The sequence below is a fragment of the Neophocaena asiaeorientalis genome, unplaced genomic scaffold (assembly GCF_003031525.2).
Source record: "Neophocaena asiaeorientalis asiaeorientalis breed wild unplaced genomic scaffold, Neophocaena_asiaeorientalis_V1.1 scaffold203, whole genome shotgun sequence".
Taxonomy (NCBI): Eukaryota; Metazoa; Chordata; class Mammalia; order Artiodactyla; family Phocoenidae; genus Neophocaena; species Neophocaena asiaeorientalis.
Genome location: NW_020172776.1, coordinates 1,179,531 through 1,194,208, shown reverse-complemented (window position 1 = coordinate 1,194,208; position 14,678 = coordinate 1,179,531). Strand labels below are relative to the sequence as shown.

Below are 14,678 nucleotides of genomic sequence, written 5' to 3'. Positions count from 1 at the left end.
CCACAAAACAAAAAAACTATAATATACACACAAAAAAGAAAAAGGAATCCAAACATAACACTAAAGACAGTCATCAAATCACAAGAGAACAAAAGAAAGGGGAAAAAAAGACCTACAAAAACAAATCCAAAACAATTAACAAAATGGCAATAAGAACATATATATCAGTGAATACCTTAAATGAAAGCGGACTAAATGCTCTAACCAAAAGACACAGACTGGCTGAATGGATACAAAAACAGGACCTGTATATATGATGCCTACAAGAGACTCACTTCAGATCCAGAGACACATACAGACTGAAAGTGAGGGTATGGAAAGAGGTATTCCACACAAATGGAAATCAAAGGAAAGCCAGAGTCGCAATACTTACATCAGACAAAATAGACTTTAAAATAAAGATGTTATAAGAGACAAAGAAGGACACTACATAATGATCAAAGGATCAATCCAAGAAGATACAACAATTACAAATATATATGCACCCAACATAGGAGCACCTCAAAATATAAAGCAAATGTTAACAGGCATAAAAGGAGAAATTGACAGGAACAGAATAATAGTGGGAGACTTTAACACCTCACTTTCATCAATGGACAGATCATCCAGACAGAAAACCAGTAAGGAAACACAGGCCTTAAATGACATACTAGACCAGATGCACTTAACTGATATATATAGGGCACTCCATCCAAAAGCAACAGAATACACATTCTTCTCAAGTGCACATAGAACATTTTCAAGGATATATCACATAATGGACCACAAAGCAAGCCTTGGTAAATCTGAGAAAACTGAAATCATATCCAGCATCTTTCCCAACCATAACACTATGAGGCTAGAAATCAATTACAAGAAAAAAACTGCAAAAACCACAAACATACAGAGGCTAAAAAATATGCTACTAAACAACTAATGAATCACTGAATAAGTCAAAGAGGAAATCTAAAAATATCTAAAGTCAAATGCAAATACTACGATCCAAAACTTATGGGATGCAGCAAAAGCAGTTCTAAGATAGAAGTTTATAATGATAACCATACAAGCTTACCCCAGGAAACAAGAAAAATATCAAATAAACAACCTAATCTTACACCTAAATTAAGTAGAGAAAGAAGAACAAACAAAACACAAAGTTAGTAGAGGGAAAGAAATCATAAGGATCAGAGCAGAAATAAAGGAAATAGAGACTAAAAACACAATAGAAAAGATCAATGAAACTAAGAAGCTGGTTCTTTGAAAAGATAAACAAAATCGATAAACCTTCAGCCAGATTCATCAAGAGAAAAAGGGAGAGGGCCCAAATCAATAAAATCAGAAATGAAAAAGGAGAAGATACAACTGACACCACAGAAATACAAAGGATCATAGGAGACTACTACAAGAAACTACTCGCCAATAAAACGGACAACTTAAAAGAAATGCAAACACTTCTCTGGTGGTCCAGTGGCTGGGACTCCACACTCCCAACACAGGGGACCCAGGTTCAATCCCTGGTCATGGAACTAGATCCCGCATACCGCAACTAAGACCTGACGCAGCTAAATAAATAAATAAATATTTTTTTAAAAAAAGAAATGGAAATAGAAAAGATGAGCAGACCAATTACCAGTATTGAAATTGAGTCAGTAATTTTAAAACTCTCAAGAAACAAAAGTCCAGGACCAGACGGCTTCACTGGTGAATTCTACCTAATATTTAGAGAAGAGTGAACACCCACACTTCAGAAACTACTCCAAAAAACTGCAGAGGAAGGAATGCTTTCACACTCATTCTATGAGGCCACCATCACCCTGATACAAAAACCAGACAAAGATATCACATAAAAAGAAAATTACAGGCCAATATTACTGATGAACATAGGTGCAAAAATCCTCAATAAAATACTTGCAAGCTGACTCCAACAATACATTAAATACCATACACCATGATCAAGTGGGATTTACCCCAGGGATGCAAGGATTTTTCAATATATGCAAATCAATCAATGTAATATACCACATTAACCAACTGAAGAATCAAAATCATGATCATGATCAAAAAATATGATCATCTCAATAGATGCAGAAAAAGCTTCTGATAAAATTCAACATCAATTTATGATAAAAACTCTCCAGAAAGTTGGCATAGACAGAACACACCTCAACAAAATAAAGGCCATATATAACAAACCCATACCTAACATCATACTAAATGGTTAAAAGCTGAAAGCATTTCCTCTAAGATCAGGAACAAGACAAGGATACTCACTCTTGCCACTTTTATTCAACATAGTTTTGGAAGTCCCAGCACAGCAATCAGAGAAGAAAAAGAAAAAAAGGGATTCAAATTGGAAAAGAAGTAAAACTGTCACTGTTTGCAGATGACACGGTGCTATACATAGAAAATCCAAAAGATGCCACCAAAAAACTACTAGAGCTCAACAATGAATTTGGTAAAGTTGCAGGATACAAAATTAATACCAGAAATCTGTTGCATTTCTATACGCTTACAATGAAAGATCAGATAGAGAGGACTTGCCTGGGGGCACAGTGGTTAAGAATCCACCTGACAATGCAAGGGACACGGGTTTGATCCCTGGTCTGGGAAGATCCCACATGCTGCAGAGCAACTAAGCCCATGCACCACAACTACTGAGCTTGTGCTCTGGAGCCCGTGAGCCACAACTACTGAAGCCCGCATGCCTACAGTCTGCGCTGCACAACAAGAGAAGCCACCATGATGAGAAGTCTGTGCACTGCAACAAAGAGTAGCCCCCGCTTGCCACAACTAGAGAAAGCCCACTCACAGCAACAAAGACCCAAAAATAAATAAATTAAATAAATAAATGTATATATTTTACAAAAAAGATCAGAAAGAGAAATTAAAGAAACAACCCCATTTACCAGCACAGCAAAAAGAATAAAATATCTAGGAATAAACCTACCTAAGGAGGCAAAAGACCTGTACTCCAAAAAATATGATGCTGATGAAAGAAACTGAAGATGACACAAACAGCTGGAAAAATACACTGTGTTCTTGGATTGACAGAATCAATGTTGTTAAAAATGACCATCTACCCAAAACAATCTACAGATTCAATACAATCCCTACCAAATTACCAATAACATTTTTCACAGAACTGGAACAAAAAACTTTAAAATTTGTACGGAAACACAAAGGACCCCAAAGAGCCAAACAATCTTGAGAAGGAAGAACAGAGCTGGAGAAATCAGGCTCCCTTACTTCAGAGTATACCACAAAACTACAGTAATCAAAACAGTATGGTACTGGCACAAAAACACACACACAGATCAATGGTACTGGACAGAAAGTCCAGAAATACACTCATGCACTTAAGGTCAATTAATCTACAACACAGGAGGCAAGAATATACAACAGAGGACTTCCCTGGTGGTGCAGTGGTTGAGAGTCCGCTGGCCGATGCAAGGGACACGGGTTCGTGCCCTGGTCTGGGAAGAACCCACATGCCGCGGAGCAGCTGGGCCCGTGAGCTATGGCTACTGAGCCTGCGCATCTGGAGCCTGTGCCCCACAATGGGAGAGGCAACAACAGTGAGAGGCCCGTGTACTGCCAAAAAAAAAAAAAGAATATACAACAGAGAAAAAGGCAGTCTCTTCAACAAGTGGTGCTGGGAAAACTGGACAGCTACATGCAAAAGAATGAAATTAGAACATTCTCTACACCATTTACAAAAATAAACTCAAAATGGATCAAAGACCTGAATGTGAGACTGAATACTATAAAACTCCTAGAGGAAAACATAGCACAGTCTTTGACATAAATTGCAGCAAAATTTTTTTGGAACCATCTCTTAGAGTAATAGAAATAAAAACAAAAATAAACAAATGGGACCTAACTAAACTTAAAAGCTTTTGCACAGCAAAGGAAACCACAAACAAAATGAAAAGACAACCTATGGAATGGGAGAAAATATCTGCAAATGATGCGACCAACAAGGGCTTAATTTCCAAAATATACAAACAGCTCATGCAGCTTAATATAAAAAAAAAAACAACAGGGCTTCCCTGGTGGTGCAGTGGGTTAAGCATCCGCTGGCCAATGCAGGGGACACAGGTTCAAGCCCTGGTCCAGGAATATCCCATGTGCCATGGAGCAACTAAGCCCATGCCACAACTACTGAGCCTGCATTCTAGAGCCCACGAGCCACAACTACTGAAGCCTGCGCGTCTAGAGCCCGTGCTCTGCAACAAGAAAAGCCACCACAACAAGAAGCCTACGCAACACAACAAACAGTAGCCTTCACTCACCGCAACTAGAGAAAGCCCACACGCAGCAACGAGGACCCAACGCAGCCATAAATAAATAAATTTAAAATAAAATGAATAAACATTTTAAAAGAAATTTTAAAAACCAAACAATCCAATCAAACAATCAGCAGGAGACCTAAACAGACATTTCTCCAAAGAAGACATACAGATGGCCAACAGGCACATGAAAAGATGCTAAATATCACTAATTGTTGGAGAAATCCAAATCGAAACTACAATAAGGTATCACTTCACAGCAGTCAGAACTTCCGTCATTAAAAAGTCTACAAATAATAAATGCTGCAGAGGGTGTGGAGAAAAAGGAACCCTCCTACACTGTTGGTAGGAATGTAGATTGGTGCAGCCACTATGGAGAACAGTATGGAGGTGGTTTAAAATACTAAAAATAGAGCTACCATATGATTCTGCAATCCCACTCCTGGACATATATCTGGAGAAAACTCTAGTTCAAAAAGATACATGCACCCCAATGTTCACAGCAGCACTATTCAGAATAGCCAAGACATGGAAGCCACCTAAGTGTCAATCGACAGATGAATGGGGAAAGAAGATGTAGGATAAATATATATATATACACACACACACACACACACACACACACACACACACACACACGTGTATACATATATATATATATTACTCAGCCATAAAAAAGAATGAAATAATGCCACCTGCAGCAGCATGGATGGACTAAGTCAGAGAAAGACAAATATCATATAATATCACTTATATGTGGAATCTAAAATATGATACAAATGGGGACTTCCCTGGTGGTCCAGTGGGTAAGACGCCACACTCCAAATGCAGGGGGCCCAGGTTTGATCCCTGGTCAGGGAGCTAGATCCCACATGCCATAACTAAGAAGTCTGCATGCCATAACTAAGACCCCATATGCTGCAACTAAAGATCCTGCATGCCACAATGAAGATCCTGCGTGCCACAACTAAGATCCAGCACAGCCAAAATAAATAAATAAATTTTAAAAATATGATACGAATGAATTTATTTACAAAACAGAAAGACTCACAGACATAGAAAACAAACTTATGGTTACCAAAGGGGACAGTGGGGGGGAGGGGAGATTAGGAATTTGGGATTAACATATACGTACTACTTTATGTAAAACAGATAAATAATAAGGGCCTACTGTACAGCACAGGGAACTATATTCAATATCTTATAATAATCTATAATGGAAAAGAATCTGAAAAAGAATATATATATAAAAAACTGAATCACTCTGCTATACATCTGAAACTAACACAACATTGTAAATTAACTATACTTAAAAAAAAAAGGTTAAAATGTAAAAAGGAAAGAAAAAAAGAAAACCACACTGCCATCTTACTCATTTTCTTTGAGAAATGGAACAGAATATCAGTTACTGCTTCTGACATTCATTCATTCATTAATATTTAACTCCTTCAATCTAATCAGACCTAGAAGCCATTCCTTGTCTTCAAGCTGACTCTATATTTGTTGCTCTAACCCATAAGAGTTTAACTCTCAAAGGGCATTCTTTTTTCCTCAAGTTCTGAGATAAGGAGGCACTTCTATTTTGCCCCATTTATGACCCACATATTACTATTGTATATATAGACAGATGATTTCTAAGTTAAGTTTATGAGGAGAGCACAAATTGGAGCAAGGTAATCAAAAGACACAAACTTTGTTATAAGACAAATAAGTACTAGGGATATAATGTACAACACGGTGACTATAGTTACCACTGCTGTATGATACATATGTACGTATGTATATATATGCTGTACGTATGATATGTATGAAAGTTCTCATTACAAGGAGATAAAAAGTTTCCATTTCTTTTTATTGTAATTATATGAGATGATGGATGTTAACTAAACCTGTTGTGGTAATTAATTCATAATATATGCAAATCAAACCATTATGCTGTACATTGAAAATTCATACAGTGGTGTATATCAATTACATCTTGTTAATAATAGAAAAAAATAAAGTTAGGTTTAATCTTTTTAAATGTACCAAAATTTTATTTTGCTTGGAATATAAAGTTTACACACTATTTAAAAGAGATTTCAAAGAAGTCAATTTAGTTTATTAGGTATTTTTTATTATGAATAATAGTAAGAAATAATTTCTGATTAAAGAACAATGATAATGACCAAAGGTAAAGCAACTGAAATAACTAAAAAGTTACCTCTTTTTGGCACAATGTTCTTCAATATTGCTGTCCCATCTCTGAGACATTACTAAACTAAGCTCCATTTCTTCTTTTTCAATCTGTGGTTCATTTTCTTCATCATCACTATTTTGAGGATTTTTACTGTTTCCAAACGAACGACATGATGATGGCATCCTATTTCTTCCCCCCTGATATCCATCATTTTCCAAACCAGCAAGAAGATGTACCAGAGCCTCATCAGGACTACTGTCCACTATAAAACAAGTGAAGCATCACCAACAAACAACTTAAATTTTCCAAATAATTCAATAATTCAGATCAATTATATATAAAACAACAACAAGAACCACAGATGTTGGCACATGCTGAAAGGATACAGCTGGTACAAAGATTTATGTATTGATGTAGTTCTTCCATTAAAGTGTAATCTTTGGACCACCTGCATTACAAATGATTTTGTGTCCTGAAAAAGAAAATTCCCAGACACCATCTCACACCTACTGAATTAGAATTTCTGATGTAAGGCCCAGGAATTTGCATGTTAACAAGTTGCTCAATCTCTTACTGCACAAGCAAGGTTGAGGAGCACTAAACCAAATATAATCACAAGTGATCAAACTAAATATAAAATATATAATAAATATATGAATTAATGCTAAGGAAGTGCCTTAAAAATGATAATGTGAACACCTTATCCCTCTCTTAAGCTGTATTTAGCTCACAGGACAGTCAAACAAAACCTGTAGTTGCAAAACACAAGAGAGCTTTAAAAGTGATTAATAAAATTACTTAAAAACCTTGAAGACCACCACTGAAATATCACCATCATGTGCACTAGGGTTGCTAAAATCAAAAACAGATAATAACAAGTGTTGACAAGGATGTGAAGAAATTGGAGCCCTCATACACTGCTGGTCGAATTGTACAATGGTGCAGTTGCTTTGGGGAAAAAAAGTTTGGCAGTTACTCAAAATGCTAAACACAGAGTTACCAGAGGACCCAGTAATTCCATTCTTAGGTATGTATCCAAGAGAAGTGAAAACATATGTCCACACGAAAACCTATACATGAATAATCATAGCATCATTACCCCAATGGCCAAAAAAGTGGAAACAACCCAAATATCCATCAACTGAAAGATGGAAAAATGAAATATGGTATATATCCATATGATGCAACATTATTCAATAGTAAAAAGGAATGCAATACTGACATGTACCTCAACATGAATGGATCTTGAAAACATTATGCTAAGTGAAAGAATACAGAAACAAAAGGTTATATAATTCTGTTTATATGAAATGCCGAAAATAGGTAAATCCAGCAAAAGAGAAAATAGATTAGAGGTTGCCAGAGGCTGAGAGGAATGAAAAATGGGAAGTGACTACAAATGGGTATTGCATTTCTTTTTAGGGTGATAAAAATGTCCTGGAAAAAAAAAAAAAGTCCTGGAATTAGATAGTGGAAATGGTTGCGTAAATACCTGAAATGCTAAAAACCACTGAACTGTACATGTTAGAAGGTGAGTTTTACAATATGTAAATTATTTCCCAATAAAAGCTATTATTTTTTAAAAAAAGATCATAAAGATGGAGGTTTGTTCTAATCTAGTACACAACCTTTTTCTCTGTAAAATGAGATAGTATATTCCCCATTTACTAAACTATTAAGTTTCAGGTTTTCTTTGTTGACATTAAACAAACTGGTTCAATCATGCTACTGGTTCAATCATGCTACCAACTGTAAGGCTACGAACTGTAAGGCAAAATTGAAGATATTTGCTTATAAGAGCCATTTTGGCAAAAATCCATTTCTTAAATCTAGAATTGCAGTTAATTTTTCCTGCCTCATACTTTAAAAATGGTTAACATTGGCAAATGATTTATAGATATTTGACTCTCAGATCTCTAACACTGAGATTACATTTTTTGTAACCTTATGCAAGGTGGAATTATATCAGCTGGTGATACATTATATTTGCCTAATATAATGAAATAAGGATATGTCTCTCTTTTTCAATTTCTTTTTTTGTTTTTTTATAACTAAAATATAATTTAGGTATATATATATATCTATTTACTCAGAGAAATAAAGCATTTTAGATTATAAACTTCAAATTAATTTTTAAATGTGGTCTTTGGATCATTTCTTTCTACGTATTTCATGTCATTCATTTAAAAAAAAAAAAGCTACCTACCTCCATAGAAAATGTTCTTGAAATATGACTATGTACAATAATTTTGGTACTGTCCCTAGTCATTCAATTAATCTTCCACTCAAATGAAAATGTAAATAACAGAGAGAAGACACCGTAGAGAGGTAGGATAACATTTGATGCTATACCTCATTTGATACAGTAAGAATGGAAAAACAGAAAGTGAGCAAGAAACATAAAATCACTATACCAAGCAAAGCAAGAGGCATGAAGTTCAATGATATCTCACTTTTTGCAAAGAAAATTTAAATGAATTTCTGAAAAATGTCAGTAATTTAGACTAAATTATTGAAATGAAATCTAGCAAATAGTTTACCATATTAATGAAAATGAATTTATGGAGATGCAAAGATACTCAGAAATAACTGTCATGTTCTACATGCTAGTCAAAAATTAACAGCTCGAAAGGAATTGTCCAGGGAAATTCCTGATACTTACCAAAAAAGAATCAATTATGGTATTTTATTAATGTTAACTTTGGAGAATTTTAATTCAAATTAAGCATATTTCCCCTTAAAACAATATGGTTCTCTTCCCAACAAAGTTTAAAAAAAAAAAAAAAAAAATTATTTTCTTACACAACTATTTTTCAGAAAAAGCTGTGTAGAAAACAAAAAAGAAGCTACTACATCTCGTAATGCAAGATTTCATTTTTATACTAAGAATTTATCAAACATGCAATATTAACCTCTTCAAATCAAAGAAAAAAATACTGCCTGACATACGCACTTTTGTTGATATAAGACACTGAAAATTTACGGCACAATTGTTACTTACAGAAAGCTGGTGACTCACTCAGTCTTTGGGTCAAAGGCTGAAAAGTCTGACTGTTTTCCATGAGGTTCAAAATTGCTTCTTCATTAATAAGAGCTTCCTCCACTTTGTGTCTAATATGACCTTAAGAGGACAAAGAGTACAAAAACATTAAAGTAAATGACCTAAATCTGAAATTTACTGTTTAGAATTTGTGTAAATTAGGAAACATTACAATGTAAACCTATTTAAAATTTTGAAGTGTTGCTGACATATGCTAAATAAAACCATAATAAAACTTAATGAAAGCCACAGGAATATCTAACTAGTCATACAGAGTAATTAAAAAAACAAAAACAAAAAACCCTGAAACTGTGAATCACTAAATATTTACAATCTCTTTAGCCTCTAAATCCTACCTAGTATGTACAAACAGTTATATTACTCTGATAAAAATCAATGTACATTAAAATTTGTAAAACGAGTTCTTAGAGGGAAGTTCATAGTGATACAGGACTTCTTTAAGAAAAAGCTCAAATAAACAATCTAACACATCACCTAGAAGAATTAGAAAAAGAAGAACAAACAAAACCTAAAGTCAGCAGAAGGAAGGAGATAATAAAGATCAGAGAGGAAATAAATAAAATAGAAAAAAATCAATAAAACCAAGAGCTGATTCTTTGAAAGCATAAACAAAATTGACAAACCTCTGGCCAGGCTTAGCAAGAAAAAAGAGAGAAGACCCAAATAAACAAAATAAGAAATCAAAAAGGAGAAATCACAACTGATACTGCAGAAATACAAAAAACCATAAGACAACACTATGAACAATTACACAACCTAGAAGAAATGGACAACCTTCTAGAAACATACAGCCCTCCAAAACTGAAACAAGAAGAAACAGATAACTTGAACAGATCATCTGATCACTAGAAGTGAAACAGAATCTGTAATAAAAAAACTCCCTGCAAACAAAAGTCCAGAACCAGATGTTTCACAGGTGAATTCTACCAAACGCACAAAGAACTTATACCAATCCTTCTCAAACTCTTCCAAAAGATTGAAGAGAAAGGAATACTCCCAAAGACATTCTATGAAGCCACCATTACCCTGATACCAAAACTAGACAAAGACACTACACAAAAAAGAAAATTACAGGCCAATATCTTTGATGAATATAGATGCAAAAATTCTCAATAAAATATTAGCAAACTGCATCCAACAACACGTAAAAAAGATCATACACCATGACCAAGTTGGATTCATCCCAAGGTCAAAAGGATGGTTCGACATATGTTTTGGAGAATTTTAATTCAAATTAAGCATATTTCCCCTTAAAACAATATGGTTCTCTTCCCAACAAAGTTTAAAAAAAAAAAAAAAAGAATTATTTTCTTACACAACTATTTTTCAGAAAAAGCTGTGTAGAAAACAAAAAAGAAGCTACTACATCTCGTAATGCAAGATTTCATTTTTATACTAAGAATTTATCAAACATGCAATATTAACCTCTTCAAATCAAAGAAAAAAATACTGCCTGACATACGCACTTTTGTTGATATAAGACACTGAAAATTTACGGCACAATTGTTACTTACAGAAAGCTGGTGACTCACTCAGTCTTTGGGTCAAAGGCTGAAAAGTCTGACTGTTTTCCATGAGGTTCAAAATTGCTTCTTCATTAATAAGAGCTTCCTCCACTTTGTGTCTAATATGACCTTAAGAGGACAAAGAGTACAAAAACATTAAAGTAAATGACCTAAATCTGAAATTTACTGTTTAGAATTTGTGTAAATTAGGAAACATTACAATGTAAACCTATTTAAAATTTTGAAGTGTTGCTGACATATGCTAAATAAAACCATAATAAAACTTAATGAAAGCCACAGGAATATCTAACTAGTCATACAGAGTAATTAAAAAAACAAAAACAAAAAACCCTGAAACTGTGAATCACTAAATATTTACAATCTCTTTAGCCTCTAAATCCTACCTAGTATGTACAAACAGTTATATTACTCTGATAAAAATCAATGTACATTAAAATTTGTAAAACGAGTTCTTAGAGGGAAGTTCATAGTGATACAGGACTTCTTTAAGAAAAAGCTCAAATAAACAATCTAACACATCACCTAGAAGAATTAGAAAAAGAAGAACAAACAAAACCTAAAGTCAGCAGAAGGAAGGAGATAATAAAGATCAGAGAGGAAATAAATAAAATAGAAAAAAATCAATAAAACCAAGAGCTGATTCTTTGAAAGCATAAACAAAATTGACAAACCTCTGGCCAGGCTTAGCAAGAAAAAAGAGAGAAGACCCAAATAAACAAAATAAGAAATCAAAAAGGAGAAATCACAACTGATACTGCAGAAATACAAAAAACCATAAGACAACACTATGAACAATTACACAACCTAGAAGAAATGGACAACCTTCTAGAAACATACAGCCCTCCAAAACTGAAACAAGAAGAAACAGATAACTTGAACAGATCATCTGATCACTAGAAGTGAAACAGAATCTGTAATAAAAAAACTCCCTGCAAACAAAAGTCCAGAACCAGATGTTTCACAGGTGAATTCTACCAAACGCACAAAGAACTTATACCAATCCTTCTCAAACTCTTCCAAAAGATTGAAGAGAAAGGAATACTCCCAAAGACATTCTATGAAGCCACCATTACCCTGATACCAAAACTAGACAAAGACACTACACAAAAAAGAAAATTACAGGCCAATATCTTTGATGAATATAGATGCAAAAATTCTCAATAAAATATTAGCAAACTGCATCCAACAACACGTAAAAAAGATCATAGACCATGACCAAGTTGGATTCATCCCAAGGTCAAAAGGATGGTTCGACATATGCAAATCAATCAATGTGATACACCACATCAACAAACGAAAAGACAAAAACCACATAATCATCTCAATAGATGCAGAAAAAGTATCTGATAAAATTCAACATCCATTCATGATAAAAACTCTTACAAAAGTGGGTATAGAGGGAACATACCTCAACATAACAAAAGGTATTTATGACAAACCCACAGCCAATATAATACTCAATGATGAAAAGCTGAAAGCCTTCCTGCTAAACTCTGGAACAAGACAAGGATGCCCACTCTCAACATTTCTATTCAACATAGTATTGGAAGCCCTAGCAACAGGAATCATACAAGAAAAAGAAATAAAAGGTATTCAAATTGGTAGGGAAGAGGTAAAATTGTCATTATACGCAGATGACGTGATAGTATATATAGAAAACCCTGAAGACTCCACATAAAAACTACTAGAACTGATAAATGAATACAAGGTAGCAGGATACAAGATTAACATACAGAAATTAGCTGCATTTCTTTACACTAACAATGAAATACCGGAAAGGGAATGTAAACAAACAATCCCTTTTAAAATCACATCAAAAAAATTAAAATACTTAGGAATAAACCTCACCAAGGAGGTGAAAGATTTATATGCTGAGAACTATTGATACAACACATTAACAGAGGAAACTGAAGACGACTCAAAGAAATGGAAAGATATCCCATGCTCCTGGATTGGAAAAATTAATATTGTTAAAATGGCTATACTACCCAAAGCAATATACAGATTTAAGGCAATACCCATCAAAATACCCATGACATTTTTCACAGAACTAGAATAAATATTCCTAAAATTTATATGGAATCATAAGAGACCCAAAATTGCCAAAACAATCCTGAGGAAAAAGAACAAAGCAGGAGGCACAGCCCTTCCAGACTTCTGACAATACTACAAAATTACAGTACTTAAAACAGCATAGTATTGGCACAAAAACAGACATATAGACTAATGGAACAGAATAGAGAGCCCAGAAATAAACCTACACATGTATTGACAATTAATCTTCAACAAAGGAGGCAAGAATATACAATGGGGAAAAGACAGTCTCTTCAGCAAGTGGTGTTGGGAAAGTTGGACAGCAGCATGTAAATCAATGAAACTAGAACACACCCTCATAACATGCAAAAAAATAAACTCAAAATGGCTTGAAGATTTAAATATAAGACATCATAAAACTGCTAGAAGAGAACATAGGTAAAACATTCTCTGACATAAATTATAGCAATGTTTTCTTAGGACAGCCTCCCAAGGCAACAGAAATAAAAATAAACGAATGGGTCCTAATCAAACGTATAAGCTTTTGCACAGCAAAAGAAACCATAAACAAACCCACAGAATGGGAGAAAATATTTGCAAATCATGCGACCAACAAGGGCTTAATTTCCAAAATATACAAACAGCTCCTACAATTCAATAACAAAAAACCAAACATCCCAATTGAAAAATGGGCAGAAGACCTAAACAGACATTTCTCCAAAGAATACATATAGGTGGCCATTAGGCGCATGAAAGATGCTCATCATTGCTAATTATTAGAGAAATGCAAATCAAACTACAATGAGGTATAACCTCACACCAGTGAGAATGGCCATCATTAAAAAGACTACAAAAAAAAAAAAAAGACTACAAATAACAAATGCTGGAGAGGGTGCGTAGAAAAGGGGAACCCTCCTACACTGTTGGTGGGAATGTAAGTTGGTACAGCCACTACATAAAACAGTATGAAGGTCCTCAAAAAACTAAAAACAGAGTTGCCCTAGGATCCAGCAATGCCATTCTTGGGCATATACCCAGACAAAACTATAATTCAAAAAGATACATGCACCCCTATGTTCATAAAAGCACTATTCACAACAGACAAGACATGGAAACAACCTAAATGTCCACTGATAGATGAATGGATAAAGAAGATGTGGTATACTTATACAATAGAATACTACTCAGCCATTAAAAAGAATGAAATAAGGCCATTTTCAGCAACATGGATGGACATAGAGATTATCATACTGAGCAAAGTAAGTCAGAGAGACTTTGAAAGACAAATATCATGTTATCACTTATATGTGGAATCTAAAATATGACACAAATGAACTTCTCTATGAAACAGAAACAGACTCACAGAGACTTGTGGTTGCCAAAGGGGAGGGGAGTGGAGAAGGGAAGGATTGAGAGTTTGGGATTAGCAGATGCAAACTATTATATATAGGATAGATAAACAACAAGGTCCAACGATATGGCACAGGGAACTATATTCAATATCCTGTAATAAAACATAATGGAAAAGAATATGAAAAAGAATATATATATTTGTATAATGGAGTCACTTTGCTGTACAGCAGAAATTGTACACAACAGGGAATCAACAA

General features: G+C 34.4%; 1 protein-coding gene across 1 annotated transcript in view; it reads right to left on the bottom strand.

The window, feature by feature from the left end:
* The window catches only part of REV3L (REV3 like, DNA directed polymerase zeta catalytic subunit), a 183,916-nt gene that overhangs the window by 83,229 nt on the left and 86,009 nt on the right, over positions 1-14,678 (bottom strand). Inside the window, exons 11-12 of the mRNA XM_024740937.1 lie at positions 11,023-11,142; positions 6,472-6,709 (exon numbers count right to left, since the gene is read on the bottom strand). Coding sequence (XP_024596705.1) covers positions 6,472-6,709; positions 11,023-11,142 — 358 coding nt within the window. The remainder of the gene's footprint in view (positions 1-6,471; positions 6,710-11,022; positions 11,143-14,678) is intronic.